The 18,657-nt window shown below is 46.7% G+C and overlaps 1 protein-coding gene across 1 annotated transcript in view; it reads left to right on the forward strand.

Annotated features, from left to right (window-relative positions):
• Positions 1–18,657, forward strand: part of LOC130131512 (E3 ubiquitin-protein ligase Midline-1-like) — a 66,854-nt gene that overhangs the window by 21,867 nt on the left and 26,330 nt on the right. The window contains exon 2 of the mRNA XM_056301213.1: positions 2,235–3,028. Within this exon, the coding sequence (XP_056157188.1) occupies positions 2,303–3,028 (726 nt within the window). The 5' untranslated portion in view covers positions 2,235–2,302. The remainder of the gene's footprint in view (positions 1–2,234; positions 3,029–18,657) is intronic.

Below are 18,657 nucleotides of genomic sequence, written 5' to 3' on the forward strand. Positions count from 1 at the left end.
TATTATTAAGTGTTTTAAAATAATAATAATAATGATAAGCTTATTTTTATTAAATTTATTGATTTTTAGTTCAAGCTAATCTAGTTTCTTCTTGATAACCACACATCTGTGGCCAGTGTGTGTGTGTGTGTGCGTGCGTGCGTGCGTGCATGCGTGTGCGTGTCCATGTGTCTCTGAGTTTGTTTGTCCAACATCCACATATATGCATTCAACCATACCTTCTGGGAAGATAGATAGACAGATATATAGACAGATAGAAAGATAGATAGATAGACATACAGATATATACATAGATATACAGATAGATAGACATACAGATATATAGATAGATATACAGATAGATAGACATACAGATATATAGATAGATATACAGATAGACAGACAGATAGATAGATAGATAGATAGATAGATAGATAGATAGATATACATATAGATAGATAGAAGGATAGACAGACAGACAGACAGACAGACAGACAGACATAGATAGATAGATAGATAGATAGATGGATGGAATAAGCAGAGAAGAGGAGGAACATGTTGTGTGTGCTTGTCCGTAGTGATCTAGGTCAGAACGTTCCATCTCAAGCGATCTGACACACACAGGCCTAAAGCTCAGTAAACACCGACATCTGCTGAAAGTACCACTCGGGGAATAACAGGACACGAAAACTCTTTTGTGCTGAATACAAACTAAACTAGCCTGACCACGGAGGCCATTTTATTAGTACTGTCATCTTCACTGGCACTAGTACAAACAGTGTTAGTGTCAGGATGAGTAGGATGTTTATTGCAGCGTTTAAACACCATGTGAGTGCCAAACCGTGGTTCAGAAGATGCTAACCCGAGTTGTACGACACATTTAAACCTGTGTATGTGTGTGTGAGATTTTTTTGTGTGTGCTACTTTTCAAAGCTCAAGGCATGTGTATTGCTCAGAGGACGTACCTTTGTGAAAATTACCACGTGGATGTCCTACTGTACAATTGCAGACGGTTAAATATACCTCTTCAACTTCCGGTGCATTGAAACTGTATTACAGAACACGTCACCGCACCGAGGGGCTGGATGGTGGATGAAAAATGCCCTTTTTAAAATCATTATCTTAACCTTCCAATATGTTGAATAATAACAGTTGACTAAGGAACATATAAGGAACATACACAGGACATATAAGGAACATATAAGGGTTATATAAGGAACATATAAGGGAGGGACATATACGGGCCATATAAGGAACATACAAGGGTTATATAAGAAACATATAAGGAATATATAAGGGACATGTAAGGAACATACAGGACATACGGAACATATAAGGGACATATAAGGAATACATAAGGGATATATAAGGTACATATAAGAACATATAAGAGACATATAAGGGACATATTACTGACATATAAGGAACATATAAGCATTATATAAGGAGCATATAAGGGGCATATACAGAACATATAAGGAACACAAAGAACATATAAGGGACACTAAGGAACATATAAAGAACATATAAGAGACATATAAGGAACAGCTCACGCAGGGAAAACCTGTCTGCAGATGAGCCAATAGAAAGGCAGCGGTGTCTGTAAACGCTGCACAGCACTGAAACCAAGGATTTAGGAGAATCTTAGGTGCTTTGCGAAATCTTTCACGTTGACTAAGCCCGAATCAGAAAACAACTCGGGCCAATTTGGCAACTTGCTGAGGCATCGTGTACTCTTGTCTCTCTGTGCTGCAAATACATCTCCATCTCAGCCTGAGCACTTCTCAACATAACTTCTAACATACCAAAATGAGGTCATTCACCATTGTTTTGACAATGACATCCTACCCTAGTGTATTCTGTTCAGTCTCATTCCGCCATTTCCCTGATGTGGTTGTTTATTTCTATACCTGGTGGGTGACTCAGTGCAGATTCACGGCTTGAATGGTTTTCACCGTCGGTTTCAGTGGTCTACATTTCTGAAGCCCAAGTCCTGGGCTAATCCTTTGAAGTCTGCTCTTTTCACTTATCAATTTTGTCTTAATTTCAGTTTTCACACATGCACACAATTTGGCGCGCCTTCCTCTGTCTCAGCCCGCTGTGTATTTCTTAATAGTCTGTTCCGAAGAGATATAAACCCTCCTGAGTAAGCAGCGAGAAGTAAGCCGTTTCACTCCATTTAATCGCAAATCCCTGTGGTTTCATTTTCTCTCTCTTTCTCTCTTTCTCTCTCTCTCTCTCTCTCTCTCCCCCAGACGGCTGAGCGACTCTTCTGGATTTCGCTGACGCTGCGCCTGGTCCCGCCTGGCCTCCTCTGAGCAGGATGGACACTCTGGAGTCAGAACTGACCTGCCCAATCTGCCTGGAGCTGTTCGAGGACCCGCTGCTGCTCCCCTGCGCCCACAGCCTCTGCTTCGGCTGCGCCCACCGCATCCTCGTCTCCAACTGCACCACCAACGAGTCTGTTCAGAGCATCGCTGCCTTCCAGTGCCCCACCTGTAGATATGTCATCTCTCTCAGTCCTCAGCGTGGACTAGACGGACTCAAGAGAAACGTGACCCTGCAGAACATTATCGACCGCGTCCAGCGCGCCTCCTCCTCCTCCGGGCTGCCCTTGCCGCTGCCCTTGCCCGTGACCCACAGCGGGCCCAACTCCCCCAGCGAGGAAGGGAGCAACCGGTTGGCGCTGGTCCCTGTCAGCGCCGCCATGTCCAGCCCGGGCACGCCTCCGGAGCCGGTCCAGTGCCAGTTCTGCGAGCAAGACCCGCCCCAGGACGCCGTCAAGACGTGCGTGACGTGCGAGGTGTCGTACTGCGACGAGTGCCTGCGCGCCACCCACCCGAACAAGAAGCCGTTCACCGGCCATCGGCTCATCGAGCCCATGCCCGACTGCCACCTCCGGGGGCTCCAGTGTCTGGAACACGAGGAGGAGAAGGTGAACATGTACTGCGTCACCGACGACCAGCTGATCTGCTCGCTGTGCAAACTGGTGGGGCGGCACAGAGACCACCAGGTGGCGGCGCTGAGCGACCGCTATGAGAAACTCCGGGTAAGTGCACTAGCTGCAGATCCTATCAGGCAACTTTTTAAGACGTGGTTTTATGTTGGAAGTCGTATAACCTGATTTGCATATTACGGCCACGATGGTGTCAAAATGGCGGTTTTGCTGCCATTTTGATGGACGGCCTTAAACGAATTCCAATGACATTAGATATATAAAAAGTGATGGTTTAGCTCATTTTTTTTTTATCTTCCCCCGTAAAGAATAGGTTTTGTTCTTTTCTTTTTTAGGGCGCAGAACTGCGCCATGAAATTTCCCATTATCCCCGCCGAGGTAATCTCGCCCAATTATCGAGTGGGACTTATCATTTCATACTGATATTCATCTGTGCTGAATAATTAAACAATTAGCGTAATCGCTACACCCTCCCCGTGTGCCGGGGGTGGGGTGGGGGGGTATTCAGCAGCACACACACACACACACACACAAGGTGTGAATATAAGAGGTATCATTAGTGACAGCGCGTGGCGTCTTCAATGAGGTTGCAGGTTAATGAGCGCCAATTGGGCGCTGGGTGAAGGTGTGCTTAATTGAACACGGCTGCAACACGGCTGCGTTACTGTATGCTTTACGCGCACATGTGTGTGTGTGTGTGTGTACATGCATACATTGACTCACATCGTCTGCATATTAATGTATATATATGTTTATGTCTGTGTGTGCATAGTATATGCATGACTACAACTCCAAGCTAGTGGAAAAACGATCAAAATGAGAGTTTTGTCTTTTGAAAGGACAGTTATAGATCGTCTTTATTGTGGAAAATGTAATTAAGAATTATATTTAGATGCCACAAATCTTTCCAATATGAACTTTTACAAGATCACGGTGATTATTCTTTAACTAGACGGTAAAACTTTTCTTGCACGATAACGACTCAGGAAATGTGGCCCTTTTTTTTTTAAGGCCCCGCTTCCCAGTCAAACACTTGGAACATGCACTTTTTTTTACAGCAATTTTCTGCATATTAATAAGCTGTTATTTGTCTCTGCTCAACATCCCCAAGTAAAAAATGGCACGGCCTGTCTCCTGCGCCGTAATATTTCTTCCCTTTCCAAAGCCTCGTTAAAGCAAAGACTTCAGCGTGAGGTAGTCTCTAACACGTCCTTGGAGACGAACCTCGACCGCTGGGACTTAATGGAATAGTTGAGAGGGAAGGGGAAAGACCAGAGGCCTGTAGCTGGGAACCATTTAAGGAAAGCACAGATGCTGTGAGGAGGAAAGACACGTCGAACCGGTGCCCATGTTGTAGCTATTATGAGAGTAATGCGCCTTACGTGAGCATGTGCTGAACTGAAATATTGATGCTGCTTGGATATCCACAGCTCCACAACGAAGCGTTTTTTTCTTCAGTGACATAAAAAAAAGACTTAAATAATGCAACACAGTGTTAACAGATGGCTAACAAGGGGGGATAACACAGTTAAGAGTCTCTCTACGTCGTGCCAGATTCCATCCTGGTGAGTCAAAATTGCAAGTAAAGAAATAAAATCATGCATGAAGGACGTGCTTTCCTTTTCAGTGTGACGAGAACGCATGCATGGCACACTTGGAATATCATTGACATGTCCCCGGTTTCTTTTTTTGGACACCCCCCCCTCCCTTTTTCCTCCTCAATCGTATCCGGTCAATTAGTACCCCACTATTCCGAGCCGTCACGGTCGCTGCTCCAGCCCCCTCTGCTGATCCGAGGAGGGCTGCAAGCTACCACATGCGTCCTCCCATACATGTGGAGCCGCCAGCCGCTTCTTTTCACCTGACAGTGAGGAGTTTCACCAGGGGGATGTAGCACGTGGGAGGATCACGCTATTCCCCCCAGTTCCCCCTCCCCCCTGAACAGGCGCCCTGACTGACCAGAGGAGGTGCTTAGTGCAGCGACCAGGACACATGCCCACATCCGGCTTCCCACCCGCAGACACGAACAATTCCCAGATAGCATCCGGATGTGGGCCACTTCAGGCAATGATGCAGAACTGATGGCCTTGTTCTGGCCCTGACAAAATGGATGTGAGGCTGAAGTGGCCCACATGTGTAATAGCAAATATGGCCCAAATATGCCAAATCAAATGTGGGCCTTTTTTGGCAAAGATGGCAGTGCTCTGGGCAACATGTAATCTGGATGTGACCCTGAAGTGACCCGTGTGGTAAACGGTGAATATGGCCCAAATATCACAAAACATATATGGGCCACCTTTGGCAAATATGTGGCACATGCGGCATTGCTATGGCTTGGTTCTGGCCCAGATCTGGCAAACAGGAGTGGCCCGCTCAAGTGCCATCATTCCACGCGGTATGTGGGCTGGATGAAGTGTCGGGTGTGGGACGGTTCCAGGCCACAGCAAGTTTGCTCTCTGGGTTGGGGGAAAAAGGGGTAACCCCCCCCCCCAAAAAAAAGGTGCCAATGTATATACCGCCTGACGAAGACACATGCATGGCCCACTTAGAATATCATTGACATGTCCCCGGTTTCTAAGCGAAGTGAACGCAAGCATCTGTGTAATTTCACCACACGCGATGAGTCTGAGCAATGACGTGAAGAAGAGTGAGTAGCAGTGGGAGTGCGGGTCAGCACGTCCCTGCAATTATCACCATGCTTGGTCTTTCTCTTGCCTGTCCCGATCCATGCAACGAAAGATAATGCGGAACAGCACAGGTCAACGCACCCAGAAGTTACCATACGGGGTAATTCCCAGCTGTTACAGAAGGAGAAGAAAAAAATTGATAAACAGAAGGAACCTACGCTAAGAAAGAGCCTACAGCACGACTCTCCTGGCTCTTGAGCATGCAAGCACTGCATATTGCTTCCATAAGCAAGTCTCCCAAAAAAGATAAAAAATAAAATAAAGAAAGAAATGTGCATAGCTGCGTGACTTGCTCCAAGATGTACTATTATTAGCACGATGTGTCATAGCGGGAGTTTGAATTTGACATCGTACCGAGTATTCTCAGCAGAGACACAGGGTTGTCTGCAGCTATATGGTGATACACACATCTGGCACATTACCAGTGAAATATGTAGAATTCATCTCTACCCAGTCAAAGATTGCACAAGGGGATACAAACGCGGCGCACAGAAGTGGGAAGCATTATTCATGTAATGCTTATTTGACATGTCGTATTGATTCGTTCATATTTGCAGCAGTGGCTTGTGATAGGATGGAAAGGGGAAGCTTAGTGTGTGCACTTTCATATGTAAAACCGCCTGGAAGTTGGTCTTGTACGGTTCAACGATGAAAATCATTTCCACGTGAAGTCATTCAGAATCTGTTGCTTTTACTCAGCGGCACGTCCGGGGAAGCATCTCATTCAAGGGCAACTAAGTCTTCCAGTTCATCGGAGGGGTCATAGCGCGTCAGAGGGGGGTCGGGGCTAAGGTCACGTAACGCATAGGCAGTTTTGTGTGCCTGCGTGCCGGTGAGCTAACTTTGTTGCTTGGAATGCGTCAGCTGTGTGCAGGATCAAGCTAGCAGGGCAGGCGTGACGGTGATCACAGAACCCAAGATGACCCGTGTGGTCAGGAGAACTGGCTTTGCTCACGCAGAAGAGGCTGAAGCTCTCCCTGGTCGGTTTTGTTGGTTCTACACATTCCTCAATTAATAATTCCTAACATTTTGAATATTGTTAAGGTTTTAATGCGGCTCTAACCGAGATTCCCCAGTACAGGTCACCGGTTCAGATTTTATTTTTTGTGAGAGTCTTCCATTCCCCTGCAGAGAACCGTTAATTCCATTTCCACATCTGTTTAGTACATAGAGGATGTGACCTGCACTCTTTGTTTGCTACTTTCTTTTTAGTTAGGTTAGTGTGCACCAGCTGATCAGCTGGAATCGAACTCATGAATGCAACAAACCAAGACTCTTCATGCTTACCAGCATAGTAGATGTTTATATAATATGAACTGTTCTACTTAGTGAGCATGTTGAGGGCAGATGGCAAAAAGTACAGCGAGCACTTCTGATCCCTAACCATTTAGGGGCACAATTACATGCAAATGCATGCATTTCTATGCACACGAGCATGCATAAATATACAAAAGGATGCACTTGCAAGCATACTTGTATGTATACAGGCTCAACCATACGTATATACATAAAAGCAGGGCTGTGTATTGGCAAGAATCTGGCGATGCAATACGTATCATGATACAGGGGCTACGATTCAATATATCACAATACTGTAAAAAAGGCGATATATTGAGGTTTCATAGGCCTGTGTTCTTTGTGCTTGTGCTACTTTCCGTGTCCGTTTACGTTGTTGGGATGGAGTGGAAGAGTGAAATGGCTGAAGATAGATTACAACACTGTTATCTAGCGGTTGTGGGGTTACACACAACACAAAATTACATGTGAGCAATTAAAAATCGATATCGTGGTTTTGGGAATCGATACGGTATCACAAGCAATAATATCGCGATACTCGAGTGTATTGATATATTCTTACACCCCTACATAAAAGCGCATGCATACAAAGGCGCACTCACACACCGCCTCACTCTCCGCACATACGCAAAGGCAGCGGCACAGATCACAGACGCACACATAACAATTTAACGTTCACACTTTGTGTCATGAAGGGGCAAAGTTAGAGGGGCTCTGACCACCTGTTAAGTCTTTGAAATGCTCATGCCAGCCAGCTGCTGTGTGCTGCGGCTCTGAGTGTTTAAAACCCTGTTAGCCCTGAAATGACCCCTAAAGATCAAGAGCATTAGAGGGACAAAGGCTCCATTTCAGACGGCGGGGAAGGAGGTTTTCCGGGCGCACAAACAATTCAGTTGAGTCCAAGGCACTTCAGTTCAGTTCGCTTCAATTCAACTGCACCCACTTAATGAATCTCTGCAGGGTAGCTTTCATTGGAAGACTTTGGACTTATTTTAATGTCCCCAAGGGGAATTTCCTTTCCACAGCACTGTACACATCAAACAACAGCACACAGTAACAACATGCAATGACAAACAACAGGCCTGCTCAGCGAGGCCTATTGTTTAAGGCGGCTATGGCCGGGGGGGGGTATCAGGCTTTTCCCAAAGCGAGTCCTTCTGCACCTCAGTGCTCTGTACCTGCACCCGGAGGGCAGTATGGTGAGGCGGCGATTAAGTCGGTGTGTGATGTGCTGTTCTATTGAAGTTGCAATGCGTGCAATGGCCTTATTGTTTAGCTCCGCAAGGGTGCAGGTGGGGAGACCAATTATTCTGGCAGCGGTGTTAGTTATGAATATGAGTTTGGCCCGGTTTTTACCGGAAAACATGCTAAAGAAGCAGGTGGAACAGTACAGGAAGACGGGCTGAATAATGCCCCGGCACGACAACAGGAGGGGATAGGAGGAGATGGGGGGGGCAAATGTGGAGTCCTTTAAACTTAGGGATGGCTGATAGTCTTTGGTGTAAGGCTTGAAATATAGCACACTCACTGAAATTGTCTAAGGTTTAGTAACTTTTTGTGTCTTTTATTATTTTCAACATACACAAGTTATGGTCTTAAATGTATACATATATACATATACACACACACCATATATACACACACATATACATACATATACATATACACACACACATATATATATACATACATATACATATACACACACACACACACATATATACATACATATACACACACACACACACACACACACACACACACACACACACACACACACACACACACACAACAGTCAATGAAAAGTGAGTAGGCGTGGGGATTGGCATGTCTTTGAATAACCACAAGACAAACGCAATGCATTTCTTGAGGGGTTGATTTAAGGGGCCATTTAAAACGGGCGTAGTTGAAACCCATCTCACGCAGCGTAAAAGCACAGTAGCGTCAAAAAATCTGCCAAGACAAGCCAGCTATTCTGAGCAGAGTGGAGCCTTTTAAGATATTTATAGGTATTGGTAGTAAATGGTTGCCCCCCCCCTCCCCCCCAAAAAAAGACGTCTTAACTGGTGACAGAAACAGGGCGCTGGATCTCCATACGGAGCACTTTCCACGGGAAGCAACTCGCCCCTCATGGAAAATTTACACCAAACAACACACGTTTTGATTTTTAATTCATATAAAAAGTGAGGCTCTTTATGTGAAACTTTATATCGGGGGGAGGAGATGCACGCATGTAAGCCCGAGTCAGAGCAGGAGGACTCAGAACCCGAGACAGCATGTGAACTGCTCGCTATCCTCCTTATTCCCCCGCTCAGACGATGATTCTGCTCTGCATTTTGGACTCTCTTCTGGAGGAGACAAGCTGAAAACTTTTATTGGGCTCCTACCCCAGACTGTTAGGTGCGCATTACTTTCCCACTCAGAACTGCTGATTTGTGAGAGATTTCCTCGCCGTGCACAGGAAACGGAATATCAGATGACCGGAGTCGCTGGTCTGCGGCAGTGTGTCTGATAAGAGGCGAGGAGGTTAACGTGGGGACACTCGTCCCTTCTCGCAGATGAAATTGCCACAGGAAATCATCGCAGGAAATGTTGTTTTCTGGGCAAGGAGGGGAGTTGTAAATAGCCTTTGAACGTCATTTGCTCTTGGTCAGGAGGAAGAGTTCAGGTTTCGAGTTGAAAACGTGGCAGCCGATGTGCCGGTGCCTCTTCAAACACGCACACAAACACACACACACACATGGACACACACAAAACCATATAGCCACAAGCATTAGCTGCAATCAATAGATTACAAACATTCCCTCGGCCCTGCAGGGGCTAAATCGGGGGCGGGGGATGGGGGGCTCCATGTTTAGACTAAGAACACACAAAGATCTAGAAAAAGACCAAGTGGTCTCAAAACTGTGGTTCCAATTTTGATGTTGGTGCAAGTTTTGCAGAATGGCCGCTTGGAGAGACTGTATACTTGTCGGCACTTGTTTATACGTTACATTTCTCTTCTAAGCTGTAAGCCCATTAACACCAGGAGTCAGGAATCTGGAATAAGGAGCATTTATTTGCCATTTCATTTTATGCACTAGCCAGGATGACTGTTGGAACGGCCGGTCTGCATGGGCTAGCAGTTAGCTTAGCCTGCCCCGCTTCTGCCCCGTCCTGTCAGACCGCCCTCGGTGTTTCCTCCTCGGACGCAGCTCCCGGCAGGGGCCGTGGTCCTTGGGCCCACCGGATGCAGCAGACTAAGCTCCCCCAGCCAATTCCACGCCAGCTCTGCCAGCCAGACACCCTCGACACACCTCCCCGCACTCCACGTCGACACCAAAAACACTTACATGACATACCCAAACTAAAATGGCTGCAGCTCTTCAACACTTTTGAATATATGCATATAATGGTGGCCTCTCCAGAAATGTAACCCTGTTTAGTTAGTTCCTGAATTGTTGGATTTAGACTATTATGTCTCCTCAGCCTCCCAGTTGCCTCTTAAAATCTGATTATATGTACACAGCACCAAAATAGAAACGTTGTACAGTTTCTGCTGCGGATATGCAGAGGTGGATCTCCAAAATGCCCACTTGGAGTCTCCAAATGGCCACTATGTGCCAGTGTTACGGCCATTTTGGGGTATGCAAGACAACATATTTATATGCCTTCCATTTAGACCGCCCCGTAGATGGCTATCGCATGTGAGAAGCTAAATGAAGGGGTGCAACAAATATCCGGTAACACTTTCTATGAAGCTTACATCTATAACGCCCTATAAGCATCTATAATGTCCTGTAAGTGTAGCTATAAGTCATTGTAGGATTCATTATAACCATGTATACGCCCTCACAACACCTCATAACCACCTTTATGATACATTATGTCCATTGAAAACGGATTTATGCATTATAAATATGTCATCATTAGCCTGTTTATCTGTCAAATGTCATAATGCATCATAGCCAACTTGTTTGGCTGAAGTTTTGTAGAGATGCATAATGAGACTTCAGCGCTATTTCACAGTCTTCAGCCATAGCTGCTAGCCATTGTAATACACATTATAGGAAAGTATGGGCGTTATAAATGCTTATAGGGCATTATAGATGCACGCTTCATAGAAAGTGTTACCGAATATTCCAGCTGATTATATCGATGCGTTTTGTGCATGCTTATAAATGCTAGCTACCTGCTGCAACACCAGAATGTTCTAGATGCTCGAGTACGGACCCAGATAGCATCACCTGGACAGGCTTCATGCACAATCTTTACTGCTGTGATAAGTCTGCGCTTGGCTATTCTTCCCAGTTTTCTCTCAGGTCCTATTCCCCCCCCCCCCCCCCCTTGCTGCTCCGTCTTTCTTTCTGTATGCTTCTTTGCTTTCCTTACCCTGCGAGCTCTGACTCAGGCATGAGTACATCAGTAACACACACCTCCTTTTATTCATCCAGTCTCTCCCTCACCCTCACCCTCACGCTCTCCCCTTGATCGCTATCGCTGTCTTCCTCGGTGTACCAGAGAACTCTCTGTCTCTCTCTCTCTCTCTTCTCTGATTTCTCCGTGTTCCACATGTACAAAACACTTTGGAGCAAAGTACGACATGAATGGCTGGCAGCAGTGTGTGGATTCCAGGGAATACACCCCTGCTCAGTGGAACAGGAAATCTTAAAAAAGATGTCGTTCCTCTTAACTTTTTTGTGCAAAACAGCTGTTAACTTACCGGCATTGATACCAGGGATGGTGTGCGTGTGTGTGTGTGTGTGTGTGTGTGTGTGTGTGTGTGTGCGTGTGCGCTCGCTCGCTCAAGTGTGCAAATGTAGCTGCTTGAGTATGTGTGTGATCCACAAGCATCCACGTTGAGCTCGACAGAACCGCCTGGGGGTGAATTTGTACACACACGGGCGCGCACACACAATTTCCACCGACGTACTTGTGTGCAAATTATTACGTTTCAAGCAAGAAAAGCTGAATGGAAAATGACCACAAAAAAAAAAAAAAAAAAAAATTAGACCTGTGTTGGGTGGAAAAGCTGGTGTGTCAGTGAGGAGAAAATCTGATAAAGGTTGATGGATTTTTTTTTGTTGAATGATAAAAAATCGAGATTAAAGGCAATAACCGTTGCTTCATCCATCAAAACACCGCCCGTGGGATTTGCATGTCTGGAACCCGAGCAGGCTCAGCTGACGTGTGCATGACATGAACATGCAGTGCAGGTTCAGAGCTGGTTTTTCTAGCCGCCGCTGTTCAGCAGTTGCTGTCTGCACCCTTGAGACGACGTCTGCTCGCCTCGCCTTGTGCACAGGGTGGCTGTTTTCATCACGTAGCCCGCCACCTGTCAACTTGGCTCAGAACGTTCGGCTGGAGATAAAAGCTACGGTCTGATATGAATGGCGGCAATCTGTACTACGGTTTCCCCAGCAGCAACTTTTCTCAATCTCCCTTTCCTTTAGCAATGTCTACTTTACTGATCTATCAGTATGTATCGTAGATGCATCAGAACTGCTCTCCCGGGCGTCCGGGTACAGTAGCGGTCTGTTCCGTTGCCTACCAACACGGGTATCGCCAGTTCGAATCCCCATGTTATCGCCAGCTTGGTCGGGCGTCCCTACAGACACAATTGGCCGTGTCTGCGGGTGGGGAAGCCGGATGTGGGTATGTGTCCTGGTCGCTGCACTAGCGCCTCCTCTGGTCGGTCGGGGCGCCTGTTCGGGGGAGGGGGAATAGCGTGATTCTCCCACACGCTACGTCCCCCTGGCGAAACTCCTCACTGTCAGGTGAAAAGAAGCGGCTGGCGACTCCACATGTATCGGAGGAGGCATGTGGTAGTCTGCAGCCCTCCGCGGATCGGCAGAGGGGGTGGAGCAGCGACTGGGACGGCTCGGCTAGTGGGGTGATTGGCCAGGTGCAATTGGGAAGAAAAAGGGGGACACACTTAGTTCAGTACCAGAGCAGTGTCAGATGATGGAGGAGGAAGGAACAGCTGCTTCATCCCTGACTGCTGGATTGCAGTATCAATCATTATTTTGCCGATGGTCAATAGATTGGCACAGTCTGACGTCATTTATTTGGTAGCATACGGTAGTCACAAGATGCTGTATGGTTCACTGTCCAAAACCTTAAGAGTATTTTTTTCATTTTAAAAAAACAAACTTGATAAAAATAAGGTCTCTGATTGAAACCCGGAAAAGTCACCGACCCACGGGGCGGCACGGTGGCCCAGTGGTAAGCGCTGTCGCCTCACAGCAAGAAGGGTCCTGGGTTCGAACCCGAAGGCCGTCCCAGGTCCCTTCTGTGTGGAGTTTGCATGTTCTCCCCGTGTCTGTGGGCGGGGGGGGGGGTACTCCAGATGCTCCGGCTTCCTCCCACCATCAAAAAGACATGGATGTTAGGGTTACTACTCCTGTCTGTGCCCCTGAGCAAGGCAATGGAAAGGAGAACTGGACTTGGTCCCCGGGTGCTGTGCGGCGGCTGCCCACTGCTACTAGCTACACAGCTAGGATGGCTTAAATACTCAGCAAATTTCATTTGTACGTATGTACAAAATGACTAATATAGAGTATTCTATTCTATTCTATTTTGAGTTAGATACCATGCATATGAATTCTGAAGCAGTTATGTATATGCTAACTAGCAAGAATCTGACAACTTGCCAATAGAATGGACCATCCAACCAGCCATTTGTTTTTAGCCACATTGCTCTCGTGAGTAAATCATAGCTTCAGAACTCACAAGAGTCCTACCATAAGAGAGCATTTGACTCCTAGAACAAGCATGGTGGGTGACTTTAACCCAGTGTGAAACACAGATCATAGTAGGGGAGATTTAGTTTTTTTAAATGGGAAAATATAATGTGAATTGTTGTGCATCTTATGGCTAATTTTGTCTCATACTGTGACAACATGGCTGGGTAACTAAGTTGATGAATCAGGGAATAGTCACACAATATTTCGCCTGAATGAGCTGATAAGGAGTGGCAGTGTGGCCTACTGCTCGGAGAGACCCTTCCAATTGCCAAGAGGTCTCAAGTTCTACTCGCAGCAGCGGCGTGTCCAGCTGAAGTCTTCATCGAGCCTGATTTTGACATGTATAGGAAAATGTCTTGGTTAAACCGAGTGGATTCTTCTGAAATGATTTAAGAAGTCTTTCCGAGAGACTCCCCGGCGATCAAAAGCAGATGCTGTAGGAGGAAACAGTTTCCCCGTGAAGGAACTCACCACAACAGGCTCCCCAACACTGGATCACCACGCTTCAGGGAAAAGCCCACTTATTTTTGGAGTTGTATTTACATTTCGAGTGAGTTCTCCGCACCGCAAACTGAGTTTCAGGGGAATTGGCTCCGCTGTCAAACGTCACTCCAGGGTTTATGGTCCGACCGCTTTGCCGCTCGGCGATTCACGAGCCTTGGCAGGCGTTGGTGTTTCCTGAAACATCGAGGAGACACCCTGACCACAGGAAAGTACATTAACATTGGTTTCACCGAGGGGGTTTTAGTGTCACAAGAGTTTAAATGCAGCTCTCTGCAGTCCTTTCCATCCGGTTAGGAAATCTTCTTTCAGCATGTTCCCTGTTTCTCAGGGGTCGCCACAGCAGATTTTACAGTTTCCGTCAGTAATGACGGCGGTTGTTAACCCGGGCTACGATCGATCCGGTATGGTCTTGTCAATCCTCATAATGATTTGGCAACATTTTACGTTGGATGGCCTTCCTGACACAACCCCGAACCCTGTGGACGGGGGCACCAGGTAAAGCGCTGGGTGCCATCCCAGTGTTCCTGGACTTGCGCCCATGCCTGTCGCTTGACATACCGTATGATCATATTCACCGACAACCTAAGAGGAAGGGAACGCAGCTTAAGAGTATTTGACTCCTGGGGCATTCAGGTAGCGTAGCGGTCTATTCCGTTGCCTACCGACACGGGGATCGCTGGTTCGAATTCCCGTGTTACCTCCGGCTTGGTCGGGCATCCCTACAGACACAATTGGCCTTGTTTACGGGTGGGAAGCCGGACATGGGTATTTGTCCTGGTCGCTGTACTAGCGCCTCCTCTGGTTGGCCGGGGCGCCTGTTTGGGGGAGGGGGAATGGGGTAGAGTGATCCTCCCTCGCGCTACATCCCCCTGGCGAAACTCCTCAAAGTCAGGTGAAAAGAAGCGGCTGGCAACTCCACATGTATGGGAGGAGGCATGTGGTAGTCTGCAGCCCTCCCCGGATCGGCAGAGAGGGTGGAGCAGAGACCGGGACGGCTCGGAAGAGTGGGGTAATTAGCCTGATACAATTGGGAAGGACAAAAAGGGGGGGAGGGATATTTGACCCCTAGCTGAACCATAGTGGATTTGCATTAATAGTTCTTATTCAGACATCCATTAAACTGTTGGTTCCCAACCTGGGGTTTGGGACACCCAAGGGGGCCGCGACATAATTCCCGGGGGTCATGGAGGAAAAAATAAAACAACATTTTAGACTGGGGAAATGTTTTTACATTCCATGCCCTGGACCAGTGATATAATTTGCCCTGGAATAGATTTTGTGTTTGTGAGAGTCGATGTGTGTGTGTGCACATGAGGTGCCGTTATTTCAACAAATCTAAAATACACTAATTAAAGCCAAAATTGAATTAGTTGTTGTTCTGTCTGGGGGCAAAGCAAGGGATTTCCTGTGTGTGTTTGGTAGCTTGTGTTATATTACAGTAATCCCAGAACAGTCTCGGCCAGAGAGTTAATGAGCGATCAATGCGTTTGCATCGGGGTGTTGTCAGTTAAATGTCCCAGTGCAGCTTGGGGGAGCGGGGGGGGGGGGGGTTAACGGTCGCTGCTACACTCACTAGGGGGACGTAGCACGTGGGAGGATCATGGTATCCCCCCCCCCCCAAACAGGCGCCCTGACAAACCAGAGGAGTCACTAGTGCAGCGACCAGGACACATACCCACATCCGGCTTCCCACCCGCAGACAAGGCCAATTGTGTCTGTAGGGACGCTCGACACCGGGATTCGAACCGGCGATCCCCGTGTTTGTAGGCAACGGAATAGACCGCTACGCTACCTGGACACCCACCAACCTGATTATTCTGGTGGTGGTGGTGGTGGTGGTGGTGGTGGGGGGGGGGGGTCACGACTCGAAAAGGTCGAGAGTAGCTGTATTAGACAGTGATGTAAAAGTAGACAAGCTAATAAGTGACCGCTGTAATCTGTCACTTTGTTGACTAGAGCGTCAGTGCATACTGTATATTTTGTAGCAGCAACAACCATGATTTAACCTAAATTGTATAACTTCGATGCCACTGACAAGAATGGATACTATTCATTTCTATCATTTTTATCAAAGTTAGTGCCCTGATGCGTGCTCAATAATCCGGGTACGAACATCAAAGAAGGCTGAATCAGTTCATCTGGATACAATGTTTATTGAACGATACATTTCATGAATCAGTTCATCTGGATACAATATTTATTGAAAGATGTTTCGTGATGAAACATATTGTTCAATAAATATTGTATCCAGATGAACTGATTCATGAAATGTATCAGTCAATAAACATTGTATCCAGATGAACTGATTCAACCCTCTGTGATATCAAAGTTAGGCAATTAGGCAGAAACATAGTCAAACTACAAGGTCGATGGAAAGTTACGGTTTAATTTTCGTGATGTCAAGTGCCAGTTGGTGACATGTGAAACGACCCCGTCCAAATCCTGCGAGTCCTTTGAACATATCAAACGCACACACACACACACACACACACACACACATGGAGGGAACGCACACCGTGCGTCACGTTTGAAATTCATGTGAAGCCGATTCCAGATGCGTGTTGGCTGTGTATGTAGGTTAGTTATTTCAACATGTGTGCTTGGATAAGTGTGTGTGTGTGTGTGTGTGTTTATATATCCAAGTGCCTCTGTCAAGCATGTGTGTGTATATGTTTGTTCGTATATCCAAGTGCATCTGTCTGTCTGTGTGTGTGTGTGTGTGTGTGTGTGTGTGTGTGTGTGTGTGTGTGTGTGTGTGTGTGTGTGTGTGTGTGTGTGTGTATACCCAAGTGCATCCGTCAGTGTGTGTGTTGAACTACCAATAGATACGCTGTTACAAACTATTGAATCTCCTTCTAAGCGTCAAACGAACTAGAAGGATCGAAAATAGTAACATCAAAACAATCCTGTAGTTGGGATACTCGTCAAAATGGGAACGAAGTGAAATAGTTTGTGTTTTTTATGGACTGAAAAAATTATAAACAGTAATAACAACAGTTGTGGGTGTAGCGAATTCAGGGGGCAGCCGGGAACCGCCGCAGCCGGGACGCGAACCCGGGTCTCCTGCACCACGGGCCGACTACGCTAACCGGTCGACTAAAGGGTCCGACCCGTTAGCCAACGGGCTAGCCAGTCCACACATCCAGGGTGGTCACATACATTATCTGCAGTCTGATATGAATCAGATAGGCGTCGTGCTTCAGTTCACATCATAAGGCAACGTGCGTTCGCTAACCCAAAAAAAGCTCAACGTTTTTGGAAAGAATCTAATGTTACATGACGAGGTGACGTTGCTGCCGTTGGCATTTCGAAAGTGCAAAAAAACACAATCCCATGAAACACAAATAAGTTCACTGTAGTTACAAACGGATGCTAGTCCTGGACACTGTGTGGATGCAGTATGCGTGGTAATGCAGATGTAAATGCATTGTAGTCATTCATGTACCTGTGTGTGTGTGTGTGTGTGTGTGTGTGTGTGTGTGTGTGTGTGTGTGTGTGTGTGTGTGTGTGTGTGTGTGTGTGTGTGTGTGTGTGTGAGAGAGATTGGGCAAAGCAAGCTGCAGGTGACGTGGCTGTTGACTTACTGTTGCTGTGGTTTTTATTTGGAGCTGAAGTGTAATTTTTGTATGAACTGATGACAGCCATGACACTGACATGCCCCCCCCCCCCCATAGAGCCTCGTGCAGCCATTGCTTTTGTGTGTCATCTCCGTATTAAGGTCATCCATTAACCCCCCCCCCCCTCGCCTCCGCACACAAACTCTCTCTCCCTCTCCCGTTCTCGCTCTGTCTCTCTCTCAGACAAACTCTCTCTCTCTCTCTCTCCTCTTTCTGTCCCTCTCTCTCTCTCCCTCCATTAAACTCTCTTTCGCTCTCTCTCCCTCTCTCTCGGACAAACTCTGTCTCTGACAAACTCTCTCTCTCCCCCTCTCTCCCCCCATCTCAGTTGTCAGCGGGGAGCTTGTGTTAATCCAGCCCACGGCAGGGCCTCGTTTTCACTGTTGTTAAAAAGTGGCCAAAGTGCGTTTTGTTGATGGGTACGAACGTCAGATAAGCCGAGTCGTTGTCTGACATGGTGCACATCTCACACTTTTTCAGCTCAACTTTCACATAAAAAAAAAAAAAATCTACAACCTTCGGTCTCCATCTTTTTTTGTTTTTAAAGTAATATATTTCATTGCACAAGTCAAGATAGGGTAGAGCTTAAAATTCTTCTCTTATGCACATCAGTTTTGTTGTGTTTATATCTCCATATTCACAAAAGTCAAGTTTGAAATAATAATAATAATAATAGTAATAATAAAAAAGCATGTTCAACGGCACAGTGTAAACGCAGCCTCGGCGTGGCTTAGCACGCTCGGTTTGGCAACATTATGACAGTCCTGGAAGTAAAAGACAGCTTGTATTTGCGCAGATGAAAGGCAGCAACGGGGGGGGGGGGGCGTTATAAAGGAGGGAAGAGGAAGAGCAAAAAGGGAGAAGCGGGGAAGGAGGAGTGACGGGCAGGGACG

This window comes from Lampris incognitus, chromosome 21 (genome assembly GCF_029633865.1).
Source record: "Lampris incognitus isolate fLamInc1 chromosome 21, fLamInc1.hap2, whole genome shotgun sequence".
NCBI classification, from domain to species: Eukaryota; Metazoa; Chordata; class Actinopteri; order Lampriformes; family Lampridae; genus Lampris; species Lampris incognitus.